We start from the raw sequence: 13,616 nt of genomic DNA, 5'->3' as shown, positions 1-13,616 counted from the left end.
AAGTGCTTAGAACAATTCTTCCTCTATGCTGTGTTATGAAATTGGATCTAATGCTCTGTCTGGAATGGCATTAATAAGTTCTTCTGCCATGTTTCCAAACCTGCAGTGGTCAGACTTGACCAGGCATGTTCTCATAATAATTTCAGAGGAACAAGCAAAAGTGCACAAGCCCAAAAGGCCTCTTGAGAACTCCCCTCAGACCTGGCTCATCATCACCTCTGCCTTGTTCTTCTGGTCAAAGCAGATCATAGGGCTCCCTTTCCCTCTCTCCCCATCCCGTAGAGTCAAGACAGGGAGAAATAGACGCCACCTTGTGCCTGAGGGACCTCCAGCTGTATTCAGAGAATCATTTTGTACTTGGGACATTTTTGTTATCGGTCTCCCACACTGTTATTCCAAAGGAATTGTCATAGAACTATGAAATGATCAGAACCATTTTCTGGTTCATATTTGTTTTCATTTTTGCTGTAGCGTGTTTTCACTCATCCAGCGTTCACCCAGGGGTTTGCGCAGACCATGTGTCTTTGTACTGTGCCACACAGTACCTCCCATAAGGTGTGCTTATTGGGCAGATGAGTAATGGGCTTTCCTGCTGTGCCCAAATGGAGCAGACACAAAGTGTAGTGTGATCCTCTCCCTCCATATTTCTCTTGACCAGCACAACGATCCGGGCTTACAGGAGGAGCAGGCCTTGATAAACAGAGCCATTCAGAATGCCACAGACATCGTGTTTCTGTTGCCTGCCGATGCATGTGTTTACTCCCTCCTTGAGGTTTTAATGTGAGACACTTTTATGCCCAGCAGCATGCGTTTGGAAGCCAGCAGATCCTCACCAGCATGACATGCAGGCATCCGCCACAGCCCGTGAGTAGGAGTCCAGTCCATGCATCCGGATGGTGCACCTTTATAGTTTCTTCCGGGGCCTGGTGAGTCCAGGCTGTATCTTTGGCATAGGATTGGGACACTTTGTGCATGACTGTCCCTGAAGACAGGGAAGAGCTGATTCTGAGTCTCAGAGAAACCAATGGCATGACCTATCATGCGAGAACACAAGGTGATATTTGTGTAGTTGCAGCCAAGTGGGTTCGAGTAACGGGACCATCCCTTTGACTCTCCTAGGTTGGTGTCTTTTCCTCTCCATACTTCTTTTTTCCTATATTTTCTCATTTCTTGTTCCTATGCTTGCCTTTTTTACCAGTCCCTTTGAATACTCCCCTTTCCTTCAGCTGTCTGTCTTTGAGTTCACTAATCTTAACACCACCTCCCAGGGCCTGCAACTCAGCTCGAGGCAGCTGGACTGCAAAGACCACCTGTGTCTGCTGTAATACACTGCTCTTCCCTAGATCAGGCTTGAGAATCCAGCAGGAGAGCCCATCGCTGACATTCACAAGCTAGGAAGATCTACTTTCCTGAACACATAGTATGTGGCAGGCACTCTTGAAGTGCTCTGGATAAACCATTTCTAATCTCCACAAGTGACAAGATTCGTTTTATCTTCAGGGTGCTGAGGGACATGTTTAGAAAGGTTCGGTGACCTGCCCAAGGTCACAGTGCTAGTGAATGCCAGAGCCAGCTTTCAGTCTAGGTCTGCATGATTCCAAATGCCAAGCTTGCTTCATTACATCACTCTCTGTGTCAATTGGTAAAGAAAAATCGAGGATCAGAAATGTGAGCTGTCTTGCTAAGAATTATAGTGCTAGGATGTCTCTGCATATTTGGCTCAGTATAAGAGAAATCTAATTGGAGAAAAGGCTGTTGTAGTTCTAACCTGGGAATGTCAAGAGCACAGCTGGAACTTGAATCATCTTTCTGACACTCAAGGATATAGGAGCTGTGATATATGATGACGGACCAGACAGTTCTTCATTCGTTCAACAAATAATTATTGAGTGCCTGCTATGTGCCAGGTACTGTTCTAAAGTTTGGGACTCTTCACGGAGTAAGAAAGATCCCTGCCTTTGTGGAGATGGCAGGCCAGAGGGAAGAGACAGATGAGGATGATAATAGACAAAATAAGTGAACTGTATAGTATGGTAGAGGGTACTTGCTCTCGAGAAGAAAACACTGAAGCAAGGTAATGAGCATCAGAAGTGTCAGAGGGAGAAGGGTTGCATTTTTAAATAAGGAGATCAGGGTAGGATTTACCGAGGAGGAAGAACTTGAGCAAAGGTGTGGGAGAAGTGAGGGAATTAGCATTGTCGGTGTCTGGGAGAGGAGCCTCTCAGGCTAGATAGGACGTGGGTATAGTTGGCCTTCGTGAGCAAGAGCAAGAAGGCTGAGGTAGAAGGAGCAGTAAGGACTAGGGGAAGGTAGTAATGCTGGACATCAGAGACACTGGGTCACCAGACTGCTTGAGGCTTTGTAAGCCATTTCAAAGATTTAAAGTAAGAGAAAAACAGACTGACCCATTAGGTGCATTAGGTTTCCAGATGAAGTAGGTGGGGCGTGATAGCGTTTTTGATCAGGATTATAGCAACGTTGGTGATGAAAAGAGATTGGAGTCTGGATGTGTTTAAAGGTAGACACCCTCAGGTTTTGCCAATAGCTTAGATGTGGAATACAAGAGAAAGAGAAGAGTCTATGGTGAATTTAAGATTGGCGGCTTCAGCAACTCAAAGTATAGAGTTTACCTTAGATGAGGTGAGCTGTTTTGAGGGGAAGGATAGAAGGTCAGTTTTGGACATGTTGAATTTGAAATGTTTACTAGATCTTCAAATGGAACTGTGAAATCCTCAGTTGTATATGAGTCTTTAGTTTGGGGAGAAGACTGGGCTGGAGATACAATTTGGGATTTATCAACAAATACTCCGGTTAAAGAAAAAAATAAAGCATGAGACCCAATGAAGAGCACCAGTACAACGTGTAAAATGGAAATCAGTGCACTGGGTGGTGAGGAGCTTTGTCTTGCATTGCTTCTAAGGCAGGACTCAGAATCCATGAGAAAGAGGATAGAAGTCTGACTTTGGCTTCAATACAAAAAATACCATTTTAAGCTCTTAGAGCTTATTAGCAATGGAATAGCCCATTTCTCGGGATACATTTTTTGATGCTACAAATTTTCAGGGAGAATCTTGAACCTAGATCATTGTTTTTCCAAATTTTATACAGCTCAAAAAGAGAAGAATAGTAATTATTTTCCATTAGGGGGTTAACGTTGGTCTTTATCCAGGTAGTTCACACACTCACATACCTTGACGTATTTGTCATCGTCCTGGCTTACCACTATTTTAGATGTCGTAAGGTGGATTCGAGTCTTGCCTTAGGTTTAAACTGGAACCTACTGACTGTTTAGAGTCCTCTAAAATTTGAGTTTCTGTGAGACTGTGGTTCTGAGCATTTAGGAATAAAAAAGGCCATCACTAAAATTCCAGATGATGCACTGAAACCTGCAAACTAAAGTTGAAGTTCTTAAAAATTTACTTTCAGGAAAAGAGAACCCCCTACTTTGACAGAAGTTCCTTTGAAGAAGACTCATGATTGTAGATTTCCTCTAAGTTCAGTGTAAGCCAATGATGTGACTTTAAAAAAAAAAAAACAAAAAACGGGAGGAAGGGAGGTTTGGGTTTCAAGAATACATTTCTTTTTGTAGTCCATCCATTCAAGATCCTGCCTTTGAAAGTCAATACTAACAAGCTATAGCGGCCTGTGGAGGAGACTAGAAATTTAAAGGTCTAAAACAGATGCCATGTGACGAATAGTTGAAGAAACTCGTAATGCCACACTGTTTACTTGGAAAAATTCCTGAAGTTGCTTACCCATTATTGCTACACTGCATAGAAGAGATGAACACCGCAACTGAGGAAGCATGGAGAGCCCTGGTCATGTTAAAGCAATGCTTAAAGACAGAAGAATGTAAAATAGCACTACATATATGTATCTTCCACTCATCTAAGAGGAGATTTTACTTTTATCTGTAAACTTTCTACCAGTGAGATGTCTTCTCTTTGAGAGGCATGAAGTTTAAGAGCTTCATTCATCCTATTTTTGTTTAAACCCAAGAATGATCAAGTAGAACTCATAAGCTACCCTGGGAACAGACTAAGACAGGAGAGATAATCATTAAAATTTTCTAACCACCTCCTCAACTCCTGAAATAGTTAAGGTGGCAGAAGAGGGCATTGTTACTACTTGAAAATCAATGAGTTCAAAGCCAAAGATTCTATGAACTAGCCCATCCTTCCATTTGGGGGAGGAGGGGTGTTAGTAAATAAGCTTCAAAAGCTGTTAAAGGAGACATGAATGCATGTTTGTCCTTCTCCTCCTCCACTCTCCTCATCCTCCCCCCCAAGTCTTGAGTAAGATTACGCAATGGTTCAACCAATGGAAGAGAAGACTGTGAGCTAACGGGAAATACATTGCAGGATGGTAAGGGAAAGCTTGCAAACACCTGCATATAATGAGAGGCTGCAAATGTGTTTGCCAATTTCTGATATTTGGGCACAAAGCTCACTTTGACCTGCCAGTGGAATAAATGATCTCTGAGTTCCCTGCTTTTCCCCAGTCAGCCCACTGGGCCTCGTGTAAGCTTACCTAGTTGAGTTGATAAAGGCACTGGGAGCTTAGAATTGCAGTGTTCTCTTATAAATCAAAACCTAGTAAATTAAAGAGATTTTATATTGCAAAACAAATAAGGAATAATTGACAAGATAAAATTTAACTTGAAAAATTTTTTGTAATATGTTCGTTCACTATCAAACTTCTTTAAAGCATTTAGTTACTTTATAACTTGGAAAAGCTCCAAGTTCACATCAAAGAACTCAAAACTTAAGAGTTCTCTCCGTTTAAATACAAATCAAAAATTACTATAAAACATGGCTGAAAATGTGGAATTAGGGTAAGGAATCATTTGGGGGAGAAAAAAAAAAAAAACAAGCTTTCCCTCAGGGATGTGTCTTCCACATCAAGGGAGGTCTCCTTGTAAAACAGACCCTGAAAGCTTCCGTGGTGCCTTTCCAGCTTGTCTGGAGAAAGGCCGGGCCCAGTTCAGAGAGGAAATGCCTGGGATTCTGTTCGGTGTCACAAAGCATGGGGTTAAGATAACAAACTGCCTCTGGCTTCTTTCAGGGCAACAAACTCAAACTGTCTCCAGGGTTGTAAATCCAGAGAATGGTTTGGTAGACCTGAGCCAGGAGAAAGGGAACTGGGGCAAATATTTTTTAATGTTTGCTTGCGGGCAGGGTGGGTTTTTGTTTTTTGTTGTTGTTTTTTACTAGTTTACTATTACTAATAAATATGAAATACTGCTTGTTTTGTGAACTGTTTCGGGTTTGGCTCCCACTGGGGGTGGGTGGGGGAAACAGAGCGTATCAGAAAATTTTTAGCTGGAGTTGTGTGTAAAGAGAGCTGTGAGGAGAGCAGAGGAAGGGAGGGTGGTTGAAATAACACTGTGGAGCTTCTGAGTTTGACAGTTCTGCCCCTCCCAGTGGGACAATGATGCGTGGATTGACTTGAGTTTAGCATAGGCTCCTTGTTGTTCCAAACTGCACATGGAGGTGTAAGCTCTTTAAAAGGATCAGGTTATGGCCCTCACTCCCCCAATTAGGCTGCTGTCGGAGATGGGGGGAGATGGGGCAGTCGTGAGAGGAGAAGTAACTGAGGTTCACCTGCGTGCTACACAAAGAGCAGTTCAGGCAGAAAAAATAAAGTCGGCTCTGAGAATCCATAAGCAGCCGCAGACTGGGGCAAGTGGAGTCAGTATGGCTCTTAACAATTAATGTGTAGCAAACTAATAACGATTTCATAATAAAGCCAAGGCTAAGAATCAGCTACTGAATGGGGCCAGTACTTTTATCACTCTCTGATTAAGAAGAGACAAGCAGTGCTTAATGATAGGACTCTTTATCCCTCCCCATTTTATTTATGCCAGTTTACATGGGGGCAGATCCCTGTAGGTTCCTGCAGTCTGAAAAATCTATGCCTACAGCTTTGAGTTAATTGCTGTCCAAGCAAGTGATACCGAATTACGCTTAGCAAGAGTATACTCTGAAGGCAAGGCAAGGCACCTTCTTGAGTATTGGCCTCGGAACACCCGAATTTATGACGAAGGGAAAATCTGTAACAAAAGCATATTTGATGGGCTGATGAGGGTGCCCCTCGAGTTGACTTGGCATGTATGGGTTGATCTCTACCTGAAGCCCGGTTGAGGGGGCTTGACTTGGTGCTGAGTGAGGGTCCTCTGTTTCCTAGGAGATGAACACGTTAAAGATGATCTTCCAGGAAGTTTAGTATATTGATATACAAGCAACTTCATCCTCTTGTCTTTGCCTTCCTAATTTACAGCCATCTATGACTGGTTTATAGGAGTTTTCAAAAGATGTGATTAGCTTTACTTGCAGGAAGCTTGTAAAGGGTTTCAGGGTAATGATGTGTCAGCTGTGAACTCATTCAGCTAATGTGAAGAAAAGTTTTTAGAGCAGGAAGGAGCCAGATTCAGTGGTGCTGACTTGTGAAACACGACGGTGAGTGCATTTCTAGCTAGAAGAGCCAAAATTCTAGTCTCCTAATCATGTAAAGGAAAGGAGGTAATGATGAGCAAAAAGGAAGAAACTGAACAACACAACATTCACTCATTTGCACCATCCACACCCGAGGTCCTCCTCGCTCATCAAAATTAGGAAAGATTTGATATGGTTGCATACAGAGTTTACAGGGGACGTGGCTGGCAGCCTGTGACTCAGGGATTTGAGGTGGAAGGAGGAGGCTGACACATTCGACTAGGAGCCACATGAGCACAACAGGGTGGGTGGAGAGCAGCAAAGGGCTACACGTGAAATTCCCTGCTGGGTTCATTTCATTAATACGTGGACTTATTCATTGTGGCTCTGTGGCACCTCTTAAATGCAAGGCATTCTGGGACCACAGTTACAATAGATCCGTCCTTACCAGCATGTAACTTAGTGTTCCAATTGTGACTAGGGTTGAAGAATAAATTATCCTGGACTTAGTGGTGAAAGACAACAATTTTTGATGCTCGTGGATTACATTCAGTGGAATTCACTCGGGACAGCAGGGTTGGCTTGTCTCTGCATCATGGTGTCTAGGAGCCTCGGTTGGAAGATTCAAAGACTGGTGGCTGGAATCATCTGCAACTTGTTTACTCATTTGTCTGAGGGTTGGGGGTGGCTGTCAGCTGAAACATCAGTTGGGGAATGGGCCAAAATTCCTGCATTTGTGTCTTCATGTGGTCTGAGTTTCCTCACAGCATGTGGTTGGGTTCCAAAGCTGAGTGCCAAAGAGTATGAGCCAGGCAGAAGCTGTCTCTTCATGACCTTGCCTTGGAAGTCACATAGATAACATCGATCCCGCTGTGCTCCATTGGCCAGGACCATCACAGACCTTGCCGAAATTCGAGGAGAGGGAACATCAACCCCAAATATCAGTGTAGGAATGTCAATCACAGTGAATGAAAAGCAGATATATATATATGAATGTGTATATATGTATATGTATAAAATTATCTGTCACAGTAAGAGTGAAAAACATTATCACAGCATGAAGAAAAAATATTGTTTGTGATGGTTCTGTAAGTTATGTCCCAAAGAATCCTACAACTGGAAATTTACTAATAAAGCAAAGAAACACCTGAGCAGTGTTTCACACATGTGAATTGTGCATGTCACTTATTATCCTGTTACCAGCTGTATTACTGTTCTCTTCATTTTTTTTAATTGACCAACTGTTTTTAAACTCACATTTGTTTTAAAAGCAAACTAGACATTACTACTGGAAATTTTATTTTTTACCATAATTTATTTGCCATAAAACAAAAGTAACCTTAAATGTAATCAAAATAAAATCAAACAGTTGTTGTTAGGTATGTTGCTTTCCGATGAAGATTGTGAGGCTGGAGCAAGCCCTCCTTGTCAAAAATGTTAGCAGGTGTTTGAAATATATTAAATCACAGTCCTTCAAAATTGAGGCTCTCCCCTGGCCTTAATCTGAAAGATGGAAAGAGAAATAAAAGCAAATGATCCCTAGTGAGAAGGTCAGTGATATTTAAGGCCAGGTCTGTGTGGTGCCTAACATCCTTTAAAGAGTTTTTGATATCATAATCCTATTCTGTTGAGAAATACTGATCCGGAATGAAAAAAAAAATTATAAGTAGCTAAGCTTTCATCTTGCATCGTCCAAGTTGCTGGGATCCGTGAGGAAGACCAGCATCTGGCACAGAGCTGATGCATGTTAATGAATGAATGAATTTGTAACCTGCCATCTGTCAAAGGCTGGGTCCCCTTCACCTCTGTTTTATGTTGTTACATAAACCCCTCCCTGAAAGATCTAGAAAGCAGTAAAAGGCCTTGATGGGTTGGCTTCTCCATCAGGTGTAGCCACCCCGTTTCCTTTTTACCATTCTCCACGTGCTGTCGAAATTGACTTTTTGCTTCCCCACTGTGGCATAATTCCTAGACTTTAAGGGACCACCCCCAGGCCAACTTGCACTCTTTAGTATGTAGGTATCTAAATCCAATAACGTGTGTTCCAAAAATAATTATTAGCACCCACCAGGGCTAATTTGCACTAGACGCTTAGAGGTCTCAGAGGGTAATGAGAAATGGACACTTTCTTGGAGTACAGAGAAAGGCCACTGGGGGGCAGCTATCCAACCCCTAAAATTTAATTAATTGCTTAGCAATAGCATTGTCTTGTTGAAGTATTTGTCAGAAAACACTACTTCCTGGGGACTTTTTTTCCAGTAGAGATGATCACATGAGAATAAGTATAGTTTTCATGGTCTTTTCCACCTGAATCTTTTCTTCTGGTTTTCACGGGTATGGAGAAAGGTCTGTAGAGGTTAGGAGGAAAACAGCCAGAGACTTATCTTCAGGAATTCCAGCCTGCAGCCTTGCCACACACGCTAGGACTTCTAACAATAGTGCCTTTCTAGACATGGGGCTGGCATTAACAGACCTTTTCCTGCTTGCTTCATAGTCGGCTACGGTGAAGCTGTCAAAACCAGTGGCTCTGTGGACTCAGCAGGATGTCTGCAAGTGGTTGAAGAAACATTGTCCGAATCAGTATCAGATCTACAGTGAGTCATTCAAACAGCATGACATTACTGGTAAAGTATGCGGCATCCAAACTATTTTATTCCCTCTTCCTCTCCCCACCACGGTGGCCTTTCCCATACCCTTACAATGAAATGCATCTCCCTGCTGAAGTTTTCTGGCGTGGATTTACTTTAAAAGGGGGGATGGATTCCAGATCCATGCAAGCTATGCTACTTAATAAGCCTAAACAGAGAAGCATGGATTCCAAGTATCCAGGACAAGTATGTGGGAATCAGGGTAAGGGGTTGGGGGAACTCTAGAGAAAATGAGTGTGTACCAATCCTAGAGAAAAGAAAGGAAGGAAGTCTTTCAAATTAGCTGGGTTACAGGATCAGGATTAGATGTTCTAAGTAGGGAAGATTTCAAAATAGGAAAATTCTGAAGTGAGCATGATAATACTAACTTCTCCTAAGATGAATACCTTCAACACAAAAATGAGGATTCCATTCAGATGCAAGGGGCTTTGAGTATTATATGTGGAGGTCAAGAAGCACTTGGAAGCAGAAACTATGACAGTATAATGAACTGCAAATGCCCTTAGGATCATGTCTCTCCATTGGAGAACAGGGTAGGCGAGAAGGAGCGGATGGGGCCACCTGGGGAGCCCATCAGAGTCAGGAGATCTTCTCCAGACCTCCCCCGCCCCCCTCCCCCTTCACAAGCACCATGTGAACGACCGGACTGAACAACGTGCTCTGTACAGCAGCACTGTGCTCCAGAGGGAACCCATGTTGAGAAGTCCTGATTCGAGTCCAGAGTCTTCCCTTTTTCTAGGAGAAAACTATTCCTCTAGTGGGAAAGTGACTTGTGCTTGAGTAGCCCAGCTCTGTGGATGCCAAGCCTCTTCCCCAACTGGGTCGTTTCCCAAGTGTGTTCCTCGGAGCCCTTGGGTACGCTAAAGATTGCCAAAGGGACAGGGGTGTGCTTTGGGTTGAGATGGGTGTGTCAAGTAAAGCAGCTCCCTATATATCTGTTTGACATATTCAAATTGTACAAAAAACTTCATTTGGAAAAAAGGGTTGTAATACAAACGAATGGGGAGCTAGGTTATCCTAGATTCCTGCTGACCAAATCCTACACGTTTTAAAATGTAAGAAACACAAGTGTAGCTCGAGATGAATTAACAGGGAATGAAAATCTCCTAACTTATTAAAATTGTCCTTAATGCACTTTGCTTCCCCCACCACCAACTGGAATAATGGCTTTTTAGATGAAATTCCTAAAGTTGTGAAGGCAGTGTCAGAACTTTGTTTAGATTCCAGGTGTCTAATTTTTTTTTCTTAGCCCCTCCCTTAAGAATATGAGGAAATCCCATACGGGGTCAGTTATTCCAGCCCTAAAAGCAATCCGTCAGTCAGTCACCATTTGGCTGATCATGGTCGCCTTCATCTGATAATGTGTGCTTAATGTTTCTTAATGCTTGTGTGATAGAATAATGGCAAAGGCTTTTTCGTGATCTTACTTGAAAGTAGTGTTATCTTTTATTATGGGCAGGAATTGTGAGATGCCCTTGAGGGCAGGGTAGGCATTTATTTATACTGGTTTGTAGAGGATGAAGTCTCATGCTTCCTGGCTTGGAGTCCATGGTATACCGCTTACGAAGGCTTTCTGCCAAGGGACGTGAAGAAAGAGGGCGTGGGCCTGAGATAACAGGTTTTGAACAGCTATCCTATTGCTTTTGGTGGCCCATTTGGTCTTCAGGCAACACCACTGATTCAGGTCAACCACAAATTTCTTGGAATCTTGGGCAAGCTGCTTAAGCTAGATGAATTACTCAACCTCACTCTTCATCTCCAAAATAAAGATAATAATTACCTATCTCCAGGAGTTGTTGTGAAGATTAAAATGAAATAATATTAAGTGACCCGTTAAGTTAGCCATTTATTGGCCCCTTCTACCTGTCAGCATTTTGCTATTATTCTTGTCAAGACTCATCTGGAGGTGTCTAAAAACATATTATTCATTCTAAGGGCAGCCTGTTTTCAGGCAAGAAAAGAAATCAGAAAAGTATTGGGGGCTTAGGGAACAGAGGAGGATTTCACATGAACATTTGGCCTACATCTTTTTGACCTTCCACTGAGACCTTAGAAAACCACTCTGTTCCCCTGTTCTCTGGCCCTTGCCTCTCCAAGAGTGAAAGTGAAATTCCCAGGTGGTCACAAGTGGCCAGAGAATAGGACTTCAGTCAGCCTGCAGTTACCAGCCCCAGGATGCTGGAAACTGGGGTGGGGGCTTGCCGTGCCCTTAGAGGCTAGGCTGTGAAAAACAGGGCAAAGAGGTTTGTGAAAAATTAAGACCTGCAGTGACAAAGCCCACTTCACCAGCCCTGATAAACAGTGGAGTGCTGAGGGTGGTGACAAGGGCCAGGCTAAAGCCCAGAGCTTCAACTTTGCTGTGTGATTTCATGCCCTTCAGCTTGATCTGCAGAAAGGAGATGGTACCTGCTGCCTAGTGTTACTGTGAGAGTGGTCCGTGGTCCTAGGAAGCATGCATCGAATGTGAGCTGCTGCCGATCTCCTAAGTGCTGTTCTGATCTCTATGAAAACAAACACCACATATAAACAGTATTGAATTCATCTATCTTTATTATTCTGAAAATTGGGAAATGAGCACCCAGGTGGAGTGGAGTGGGGCAGGGGGGTGTCTGGGCTGGTAGATATCCTGTGTTTACCTGCAAGGCTGCAACAGAGATGTTCATGTGTCTCTTCCTTATGCTTAGATTCTCTTGAGTGTTGTTGTCCATTTATTTTTTTCAATGCGTGGATCTCCGATTCGTGTTCATCAAGCAAGTGTGTTTGTTATGCCAGTGTAACCTATAAACAATCCCTTTATTTAGAGGCAGATGATACAGTGATGACAAATAAAAAGGACGTATATTAAGTGGAAAGAAGAAGGGAAATAGGGCTTTCACAGACCTGGGTCGGATCCTCCCTGCTTATCCTCCACTTCCAACCTTTGACAAGTAATAGCTGTATAACATTACACAAGTTAGTTTTTCATCGGTGAAATGAGAATAATTATTTTAAAGGGTGTTGTTGGGAGAATTAAATGGAAGGATGCCCATGAAGGGCCTAGCTTAATGCCTGATACGTAGTAGACATTTATGCATTTAGCAAGTATTTATGGAGCATCTACCCTATACCGGGTTTGGGAATACAGCAATAAATAAGACGGTCAGCGATCTGTGCAGGGAAAATCTGTGCTTCCGTGAGAAACTATGCATCGTCAATAGCACACCATTTGGGGCTGTCTAATTCCATAGCGCTGTTTTTACAGCTCAGTAGGTTGTAGGTAACTTAAAGCAATACAAAATAATCCTGGCGTGGATGTGTAAATTCTGTCCCATGGAGGTTCAGTTGGCTTTGCTAGCCACTGCGGAAAAGGTGAGGTTTGCCTGACATTTTTACATTAATGTTACTCTCCCTGATCTGTGGGCGTGTGCTCTTTGGATTCTCCTTTGTAGTATTTTTCTCCTGGTTGTTACATCTTACTGGTTTCTTCACTAACAAGTTAAAAAAAAATCTTAAACATGTTCATTTTTGTATTTGATGAGAGTCCTGATTTTAACCTTTTTTGAAAATCACCCTGTTTTAACTTCAGTAGTTTAAATTTTTTTTTTTTTTAATGTTTTGGCCAGCAAGTCCGCTCTATTAACATTTTGATGCCTTTGTTTGAAGGACTAAAATTCTACACAAACATTCCCCCCATTTTCTCCAAAGTCTGAGAAACGTTAGGATATGTTACCATATACAAGCATTCAAAACCTTTTGCAAGTTTCCTGTTGGAATTTCTGAGAATTTCATTGTGTCCAGACGGCACCTGCTATTTTGTGGCAGATGTGTTTAATCAGAAGAGAAGCTACTGGTGTTACCTCCCCGCAGAAGGGCTCTTAAAAGGCATAAGATGGTTAGAACACCTGAGAGGCATTAGGATAGATAGATTTAAATCATCAGATTAGGCTTGAAGGAAAGAAATTTGTCTATTTTCCTGTGCTTGCAAGATTCTCTTCAGCTTTCTGAGGCCGGCTTGGAATGTTGATGAGGAAGCTCTACTGGGGCCAGGTGTAAGCTCACAGGCAACTTTCAGATTCTCTTTTATGCACATTTAAGAATATTTTCAGGTTGGAGGCAGTTTCAGCCCCTGGCTGTGCCTTGTGTTGTTTCCGTGGCTGCTAAAGTGAGTTTACCTCCTTCGGCATCAAGTTCTCCATCTGGAAAGGGTTCTTTCCCCTGCCAACTTGAAAGACTTATTTTTATGGGTGAAGCACTCAGAGTTCCCCAGAATATAAAATATTTTTAAAAGCCATTTTGAATGTGGAAAAGGTTTCCACGTAGTTTGCTTTGTGGCACAGCAATGGGAATTCTTCAGATGTCCAGAAGTCTGCAGGAATAAATAGTTATCATACGAATATCCCCTGCAAATGGTCAGTATTGATTTGTAGTATTTCCCACTGGTCTCCTGAAAAATAAATGAATATATTTCTGGTTCTTTTTGTACTTCAACCCCCCCCACCTCTTTCCCGTTTTCAAAATATTCTGCTGAGATGTAGCACCCTGAAATTTGGCAGTT

General features: G+C 42.5%; 1 protein-coding gene across 2 annotated transcripts in view; it reads left to right on the top strand.

The window, feature by feature from the left end:
• The window catches only part of SAMD12 (sterile alpha motif domain containing 12), a 368,350-nt gene that overhangs the window by 149,514 nt on the left and 205,220 nt on the right, over window positions 1-13,616 (top strand). The window contains exon 3 of one of the 2 annotated variants that reach the window (XM_026495527.4): window positions 8,929-9,058. In XM_026495527.4, coding sequence (XP_026351312.1) covers window positions 8,929-9,058 — 130 coding nt within the window. The remainder of the gene's footprint in view (window positions 1-8,928; window positions 9,059-13,616) is intronic. The other variant, XM_057307811.1, reaches the window with a different exon arrangement.

The sequence above is a fragment of the Ursus arctos genome, unplaced genomic scaffold (genome assembly GCF_023065955.2).
Source record: "Ursus arctos isolate Adak ecotype North America unplaced genomic scaffold, UrsArc2.0 scaffold_6, whole genome shotgun sequence".
Lineage (NCBI taxonomy): Eukaryota > Metazoa > Chordata > Mammalia > Carnivora > Ursidae > Ursus > Ursus arctos.
This window is presented reverse-complemented; position numbering and strand designations above follow the sequence as displayed.